Source organism: Lytechinus pictus, chromosome 5 (genome assembly GCF_037042905.1).
Source record: "Lytechinus pictus isolate F3 Inbred chromosome 5, Lp3.0, whole genome shotgun sequence".
In the NCBI taxonomy this organism is placed as follows: Eukaryota; Metazoa; Echinodermata; class Echinoidea; order Temnopleuroida; family Toxopneustidae; genus Lytechinus; species Lytechinus pictus.
The window spans coordinates 27,669,818-27,679,709 of NC_087249.1; the positions used below are offsets into that span (position 1 = coordinate 27,669,818).

Consider the following 9,892-nt stretch of genomic DNA (forward strand, 5'->3'; position numbering starts at 1 on the left):
AGAATTTGGCCATGACAAATCTTGAGTTCAGCTTATAGCAAAGGTTATTTCCACTGCATCATGGGAGTTAAGTTATAATTAGTCCATTTCTGAATATGTGATTCCAATTACTTTTAAATATGATTATAACTTATCATAACGAATAAAAATATCCTTTAAATACACTCTCGTGAATATGGGGGGATTACCTGGTATCTTTGTGGAAGCGGGGGATTCTGTTTAAAAAAATATTTGGCCTAACGTATTCTTCAAGTTAAGGGTACGATGAGTCATTGGTAATATTGATCAAATCAATGCCGTTGATAAAACACTAATATTCGCTCAAAATATCGAATGTTGCATCATCTCCCAATATAATCTTATAGATTATTCGAATCTTTCCTTGTCATATGCAATTTCATTGTGATATTACCACTTTTTGGAAGTTTATATTGTGGCCTGTGATGGCCTATGATCATTTCAAATGGCACCCTTATTTTTGTTTTCATTCTCATCTCACTTTATCCAGTGAGCAAATAAGTTTTCATTGAACAAAACTCGACTATTTAATCCCTAATAGCTCTCTTTATATTATTTTTTGTTCACATTCTTCTAAAGTTTACGTTATTGATAATACCCTTATCATCATCATTTTAAACGACTGAAACTACTTTTTTAAGGCTCATTAACTACGCTCACCGCCTCAATTTCTCCCATAATTACACTCCTTGATTTTGTTATCATTCTGTCTTTCAAGGGCTATGGAAAATTTGCTCGCTCGCTTCGCTCACTCGCATTTGGACATAACTGTAATTCAGTAGTATGCATCGCAACAAATCCATTACGCACTATGGATATGTAAGCCCGAAAATGTTCCACGCTTATTTTTGGAAACGATGCAATTGCAAATATAATTTAAGTTGCTATATAAATTTCGTTATTTTTCACTCGTGCACAAAAAGGCTGTATTTGCATTGCAGTGTTTTGTTCGCAAACATGCATGTACAAGCACTCATTGACATGGTTGATGATCTTTGACAAAATGCATATATATCCCCCACTGACATTGACTGAGTGAGACCTCTATCTATTATATTATCTCTCTCCAAAACGGGTCATTACATCAAAGGCAGTAACTACAGTATTTAGTCTACATGTATATGCAAAGACTAACTTTGATCATCTAGAGGGTTTTCATGCAGAGAAGCCTGCATGGAGTTTCTTCTTGTTTCACACAGAAAAAAGTAGAAGGGAGGAGGAAAAAGAAGAAGAAGAAAAAGAAGAAGAAGAATTAGAAGGTGATGATGATGATGATGATGATGAAGCTCAGAGGAGGAGAAGGAGGAGCAGAGGGAGAAACGGGAAGATGAAGACGAAAAAATCAAATGCGCAGTAAACACTATTATGCTTTCCAGTTTGTCTATAGCAGATTGAGTTTTAATTTTATTTCGCCCAACAATGGAAGTGCCGGATATGAATTATCTTCTTTGATAGATAAAATAAAGTTGTTCATTATTTTATTGGATATAAAAGGATCTGCTTCTGTTAAAAATGATGTATCCCAAAAAGTATGTCCCTATAGATAGAAATCTTTATCAATTAACATCGTGACACAAATCATGTATGAATTTAAAGAGATTGGTAAGTAAAACCATTCCAATAGCCCGGATGGATGATTTACCGGACTCTGATTCGAAAATAAGTTTGGAAGGTAGATATGGATAAGATCCACATCCTGACAATAGAGAGTTTTCACAACTGCAATGGAGACAGAATCAAGAACACGGTAAATATATTGGGAATGCCCGCCAAATGACAAAAAGCAGCTGGGAGGTTTTTGTCGAGAACTGGTGAACCGGAACGGCAGTTTCGCCCTAAGTTTCGGAACTGACGAAAAACTGCAAATATGTCGTTTGTCCAGAGTCTAAGACGAAACTTCTGGGGGGGGGGGGGTTATTCATCAATTATCGACAAAGATTTTTTGGTTGTGGCATTCGACAATGCATTGTTTTTTATCCTTCGTGCATCGAGAAAGCAAAAACTACCTAATCTTACTACTTCGTTTCCCCGCAATCAGGTGCGCAGGTGACGCCGAATTATGCTTATAAACCCATGAATTGAATGAAAACGAAAGCTTGGACGAACATCCAAGAGGAATTAAAATATAGAAGAGGAGGGAGACGGTGTTTTCAATTCAGTTTTTGCACAAGATATTCATAAGCAAATAGACAAAGTTCAACCAAATATTGATCCATGCTAATGATGCTGCATGCATTTGTGCAATGCTGCTGAACGTCATCTCTAAAACTGTGAGTCTCTGCAACATGCAATAAGTTGAAAGAAACGTTAGCTAGAACTAGTAGAGTAAAAAAAAACGACGTTCGCTAAGTTGTGGACCTATAACAAGTCGTGCCCATATACGCAGGACTATTATTTTGCATGGTGGTTAGCAATTGGAAAGTAGAATTTATTAAAAACAATTAAAAGACCTCAGCCACAAGTCCTCTTTCTCTCAATATTTTTAGGAGAAACACTTATATTTTCCTGTCTTCCTGCACATTCAAACCTCCTTTGTCTACGTTTAGTTCCTACTATGTATTATTATCTGCATATGTAACACTATTTTGTTGTAAATGTGAATACTCTAATGGTAAAATAAATTAAACAAAACAAAAAGTCCTTGTACCCGGACTATCCGTTTACTAAAGCGTTTTTTTTTCTTCATAAATAGATTCCTGAGGCATAGTAATTAGAACATATAAACCACAAGTCACAGAAAAATGATAGATTACATTTTAGGTTTCTGCAGCATTTCCCCCATCATGACCCACCTCCGCATTGACGTTTACAATATTTATGACAACCACATCTTTTCATAGTTTACTAATGCGTAAATTTGGTCCAAGCTGTGAGAATGATAGCAATATTGAGCAAAATATATTTGGACAACCAAAAATCACTGCTATACAAACACCTCTCTATGTTGTGTTTATAGTTTAGGCATTGTAAGAGATGTGAATATTTCTTTTACAATGACATTAAGTGATATAAATATAAATATATATATATATATATATATATATATATATATATATATATATATATATATATATATATATATTCGGTAGATATTCCACGTGTTGGAGTAATATTAAGAGAAACAAGGTTGAAACTTTCATGCTTTAATCCAACAAAATTAAGTCCACAAATTTTCGACGAGTACATACCGTCTTTACCGTACTTTATCGAGTACATACCGTCTTTATCAGTTTCACTTGATAAAGACTGTATGTACTCGTCGAAAATTTGTGGACTTCAATAAATTTTGTTGGATTAAAGCATGAAAGTTTCATACTTGTTTCTCTTATATAACCATGTATATATATATATATATATGTATATATATATATATAAATAATTCATTGGTTGGATTGCTTAACTAAGCTAGTCGTACAGACTGTTTCACCCTAAGGCTCATCAGCGAATCACAGTCGAGCACTATTAGATATTGCAGTATATCACTATATACTTACCTACCTATATATATATATATATATATATATATATGAAATTCATGAAATTTTCTGTCTCTGATTTTTGGTTCTTTTGACAGTCTGTAATGCTGTCAAATGACCATGACTTGGCCAGTTTATTAAGTGAAGTAAAACTTTAGAAAAATGGGGGTCGGATGTACAAAAGGGCTGATCATTTTATGGAATTGCCCAAATATATATATATATATATATATATATATATGATATTTTAAAAAACACGACCCAGATATCTATCACAAAATTTGATTTTTGTGATAACAAATTTCGAATGCTTTGCTCGCTCGCAACTTGTTGTTATTGTTACCCGATACGTTTTATCTAGTCCCCTCAAATTTCTGGCTCATTACGCCACTTTTAAAGTGTGAGAGCGAAAAACAAGCGAGCAAACTGTCACTATCTGATAGGGTCTATGGTGTCAAATTGTATCTTGTACAATGGGTTTGAGCATTAGAGACTGAAAATATATTTATTTCAACAAAATCTAGTAAGCACCATCCTAGCGAGTGTTGTGAGCTAACTTAAAAGAATTGCTGGGGGGGGGTTCAAATTAGGGGGAATTATGAGGAAGAAAGGGGATACTTAGCAGGAAAATGATCACTCGGGGAGGGCCATTGACTCACTTAAGATGAATTGGAAGACGGCAGACCCTATACTTTGAGAAGGAAAGATTGGATCTTATCACCAAGAAAATGGTGCCCCTATTTGATTATAACTAGGCATTTGGGGCACTTATTATAGAGATCATAATATAATCCTGGAAAACTAGGAGCTGCACCCAAATTAAAACGTGTAGCTCAACAGTGTGACAAGTAAGGAAGCATACGATATTATGTAGAAAGTTGCATTTTATCGTATCTACCATGTCTACAGAGTATCAGTGGAAATGGGGTAAAGGTATGAAACTTAATGATGACAATGATGTCTCAGTTGAACAATTTCTTTGTCGCTGACACAAAAAGGATTGTATTTCTCTTCCTGATACCATTAAATTGACCTATTTAACTCGCAAATATGTGGTCTGCACCGCTGTCTTTTAGATCTATTTAGTCGGTCATGCTTGTCATCAGTGGTACAGTTAACTACTGTAAATGTAAATTAAACATGTTTAAGAATTTGATCTGGCACACTGTTGTAAATTTAGCTATGAATATCTACCCTTTAGATCTAAATTGCATTTGTGTATCTATATCCTCAAGCTAACGGTGTATGTATTTAGTAACTGTTCACATGGCTAGTCTGAAGTGTTTTTTTTTATAAACAAGTCCACACCTTGGCCTCCAAGAATGCATATAGCATTTCCATTTAGGCCTTATTTGAACATGCAGGATGAATAGCACTGTCGATTAAATGCCTTGCTCATGGATAATACTAGGTGCCGTGGTCGGGGATCGAACCTCGGATTTTGTCTAGTGGGCGAATTAAACCGCTCGGCCACGGCACCTCCGCGGCGTTTTATTTGGGTGGTGTTTTTTTTTGTAACAGGTAAGGAAGATCAATCGGCTCCTAAATTTTTGGAAGTGATGTAGCGTTTGTGTTTTAAAAGGGGCAGCACGACATAGGCTTATATGACTTGCTACATTCCACTCAATGTGATTTTGCCGTTCTTCTAATATTCTGTTTTATCAAAAGCTGAAAGGTCTCACAAGAAATTGACCTAAAATAAAAATATTATCGGAGCAACCCAGATATTGGCCTATATCTATTTTCATAGCAGTATATATCAAATGATAAATCGATATATGACTATACAGGTCTCCATGGTGGCATATATATTATATATATATCATAACCTTGTTCATTGAATGAGTGCATGGTGGTGCTCATCAGGAGATATCACTATTAATGGTACTGTAATTCAATGACAGTACAGTGAAAATTGAGTGAACTGTAAATCCAACAGACCTCAATCCAGTTAGAAACTCGTGTGTTACTTACGACATTGTACGAAGGTTGGACAGAAAACAGCGATAAGAGGCAATATCCATAGTTGACTTCTCCACACTAGTTTCCCTCCAACGGCAGGCGACGCCATCATTTCACGTGCAATGTCAACGGTGCCATGCGATCAAACCCATACGTAGGCGAAAATTAGCTCTCGTAAATAATGTATGGGATGGTTGCATGCACATTTGCAATAGAGAAAAGGAAGCAGAGGAAAGCCGTCGGTCGACTGTGTTTATACAGTAATCAAAGTATTTTTTTTCAATACTGAAAATATTCTGGTATTGTGTGACGTCATAGCTTTCACGGTTGTTGGGTCCAAAATGGGGACCGTCATGCCAAACTTTCTTTCTCATTAAAAGGCGTTGGTAAATAATGATGGAATATTCCATCATTAGTCTCTGTCATTTTTCAGAGTCGATGTGCCTACACTCAGTAAAAGATTTACATGAAAAATACTGGTAATTTAGCTAAATTCCTTTTCATGTATGCCCAGGAATGTCCCCAGCTTAAAGCAAAAAGGAAATATGGCTTCACAATCATGGTGATAAATACTCATATTTTCAACAAAATTATAAATTAATGCAAAGAGCAAAATGATCATTTGATTGTTAGTATAATCAGACTGTTTATTTTACAGTGTCGATTTCCCTTATAATAGCGCGAAGCAATTTTGGACACTCTTGACAAAAATGCGATTATTGAGGGCGCTATATTTAGAAGTAAATGTTACAGCATTGGTCGTATATATGATACCGGTTAACAAATCCAGCGAACTCATAAATACATGTCGTTCCATCTGGCAGAGTAGCGTAATGAGCTAACAATTTTGAGGGGGCCCGGCGTGTGGGGCAAAATTTCTGAAAAGCTGCCAGTGAGCGAAGCGAGTGAGCAAAATTTTGCACCTTTTCAATACCAACCTCTAATCTTGTAATTGATTTTGACATACTTATCCTCCTTTTCTAACTTCTTCTCCCCTTTCTTTTCTTAGTGGTAAAAAGTTTTGGGGTCCAATTTCCAAAGCCCGCCCCTCCCCCTTCTTACACCAGTGATCAGGCCCTCTGAAGTTTGAAGAATATGTATCAACCTCTTATCATTCATTATTGCTGCTGGATTAATTTTTGATATTAATACTATTTGAGGAAATATTAATTATGCCAGTTTGTCTAAAATAAAGTTTTTTTGTTAGCAAAATTTCATTTCAACGCCATGTTTATACCATCAATTAAGTAAAAACAAAAGCAACGTTTATTCAAGCACATTACCAACATTATGAGAAAGAAGATATTTTTTTCAAGTTTCAAGTTTATTTCATTTCTCAACTCAATACAACATAAGAAATAATTACACAGATATAAAATGATAACCATACAAATCAATACAAATGAATATACATTGCAAGCAATATAACTATACAAGAAAAGTTAAATGTTTATGGAAAACACTAAATAACGTTATAATCACATTAACCAATAACAATATATGCAATGGAAATAGAACAAAATGTATACCATTATCAATAAAACAATTTGCAAGGCTACATTTATAACTCCCTTTTTTCAATAAATAAAGTTGAGTAAATGGAGGGATCCACTAAAAAGCAGGGCTTGTTAAGTGTGGACCCCTCGAAGAATGAATCAAAGATATCGCGTCACTGTGTGTAATTCAAAATATCCGCATTTGTTTTGTCAACTGATTATGTCATATTCCTTTTACATTGACAGTTACATTTACATTACGCATTTCAGTTACATCTACGTTTACATTTACATTTATATCTGCATTATACATAATTATACAGTTTTATTTACACTTTGCAACCTACGATAGTCCTTTGAAACTTTCATTTACGGCTATTCATGATGAAGGAATAGATTTTTTTTCATAGAAGTGCATATGCATTAATTTGTCTTAGATATGTTACTGCACTTTTTGGTAAATTGCACATTTTGGTAAAAGAAGTTTGTTACCAAAATGTGCCGATAGTGCGCCTATGCCTGACAGGATTTTTGTTACCAAAATGTGTAGATAAAACGTAATGTGCCTGCATATTTTGGACAATATGCACACTTCGGTAAAAACTTAAAAAACAGATTTGACGGTTAAAATAGAGTAAAGATTAATAATGTTGGGTTAGAGACAAAGTCATGGGTAGTATTTGTTTGTGTGTGGGGGTACTCTTGTGTGTGAGGGAGGGGGTGTGCGTGCGTGTGTGAGGGTGTGTGTGTGTTTAGGGGTGATTTGCCTCTTCGTCCAATGCCATTTCGTCCAGTGACCATGTCGTGTAATGCCGTTTGGTCCAATATCATTTCGTCCGAGAGTCAGTCTATGAGCAACTTCGTCCAAAAGCCAAATCGTCCAAGAGCCACTTCGTCCAATAGCCAGTTCGTGCAAAGTCACTTCGTCTGAGACTAATGTCGTCCAATAGCCACTTCCTCTGAGAGCCATTTCGTCTAAATGCCGCTTTGTTTAATAGACCCTTCATCCAATATCAATTTCCTCCAATAGCCAGATCGTCTAACTTCATTGCCTGTTTGTCCAATCGCTATTTGGTCCAATTGACAGTTGATCCAATATCCCTTGGTCCAATACCCATTTGGTCCGATTCTCACTTGGTCTAATAACCATCACTGGGGTCAGCCGCGGATCCAGGAGGTGAATGCCCCCCCCCCCCTCACCCAGTAAAAGGTTAGAAGAAGAAAAAACATACCACAATATAGGATGAACGTTTATCATTTAGACACAAATAGCGATTTATTAGCCTGATTTTGATAGCCGTCTCTGCGACGCATTCAGCTTATACCCAGTTTTCTCAAATTTAATCACTTTTGGTGTTGCAGTCTATTCTCATCATAAATATAAAATCATGTGAAATTTGTCCAACAAGACATTGTGAAACCAAATCTCATGCTTTTGCGAATTATTTTGACACTTAAATTTGAGTATACCCGAGGCTTAACTCTTGTAATTTTTAAGAACAACAACAAAACAAAATAATGTATATGTTTTATTTCTCCCCGTCCTCTTACGTTGTTTTCAGAGTTCTCCAATGAATGTAATCAAATATTGGAGATTCCATTATTTGTTTTGCCTCATTAGATTTCTTTCACTATAGGGGTGTCTTTTATGACTCTGATATTAAAATAAAACCCCAGGAACTTTGGCAGAGTAATGTTAATCAAATATTGAAGAGCTGTAGTTTGGGTCTCCTTTGTTTTGTGGAGTCTTTTTTTAGTATTTGTTTATTGCTCTATTGGACGAAATGGCTCTTAGTAGAAGTGGGTTTTGGACGAAGTGGCTTTTGACTAACTGGCTATTGGACAAAATGTTTATTGAACGAGAGGCATTTAGATGAAGTAGCTCTTAGATGAAGTGGCTATTTGATGAAATGGCTCTTAGACAAAGTGACCTTTGGACGAAGTGAATCTTACACGAAGTGGATTTTGGACGAAGTGACTCTTAATTTAATTAGACGAAGTGGCTCCTAATTTAATTAGACGAAGTGGCTTTTGGACGAAGTGGCTCTTAGACTAACTGGCTATTGGACGAAATGTCTATTGAACGAAATGATATTTGACTAAACAGCATTAGACGTGATGGTCATTAGACAAAATAGCATTGGACGTCGAGATTGGACAAAATTAATGGTAAACCCATGGGTTTAGCCAATGTGGTTTTAGAAAATAGGGACCAACTGAAATTCCCTCCTCGTGTATAGTTACAGGGTATTTTGTATATATTTTTAATGTAATGAATGAGTACCGGCAACTGAGCGAATAATTCCGGAAGTTAATTACCAAAATGTGCCGTCAATGTCCTGCACATTTTTGTAAATTTACCAAAAAGTGCTGTTACCAAAATGTGCAATCTACCAAAATGTACCGTATCAAGATATTCAATGCAAGAGTGAAAGGATTATAATTTTCTGGAAAAAAATCGAGGGCTCGTTTAATGAATTATAGAAAAACGTAGGCCCATGGAAGTACGCAGCTTTATTCCGACGGTTCGTAATTCCGAAACACGTAAATTGCCTATACCTCGATGTTCGTTAATCCGAAAACGTAAAAGGGTTCGTTAATCCGAACATTTGTGGCGTTATTCCGAAGGTTCGATAATCCGAAAACGAAATAAGGTTCGATGTTCCGAAGGTTCGTCATTCCGAAAACGAAATAAGGTTCGTTGATCCGAAAACGAAATAAGGTTCGTTGTTCCGAAGGTTCGTTAGTCCGAAAACGAAATAAGGTTCGTTAATCATTAGTTTTCGGACGAACGAACCTTCGGAATTACGAACCTCATTTCGTTTTCGGATAAGCGAACCTTCGGAATTACGAACCTCACTTCGTTTTCGGACTAACGAACCTTCGGAATTACGAACCTCATTTCGTTTTCGGACTAACGAACCTTCGGAATTACGAACC

The 9,892-nt window shown here is 35.9% G+C and overlaps 1 protein-coding gene across 3 annotated transcripts in view; it reads right to left on the reverse strand.

The window, feature by feature from the left end:
- Positions 1 to 5,664, reverse strand: part of LOC129262186 (deleted in malignant brain tumors 1 protein-like) — a 33,547-nt gene extending 27,883 nt beyond the window's left edge. For 2 of the 3 annotated variants that reach the window (XM_064100144.1, XM_064100141.1), the window contains exon 1: positions 5,469 to 5,664. In XM_064100144.1, the coding sequence (XP_063956214.1) occupies positions 5,469 to 5,568 (100 nt within the window). In that variant the 5' untranslated portion in view covers positions 5,569 to 5,664. The remainder of the gene's footprint in view (positions 1 to 5,468) is intronic. The other variant, XM_064100143.1, reaches the window with a different exon arrangement.
- Positions 5,665 to 9,892: the final 4,228 nt, after the last annotated feature.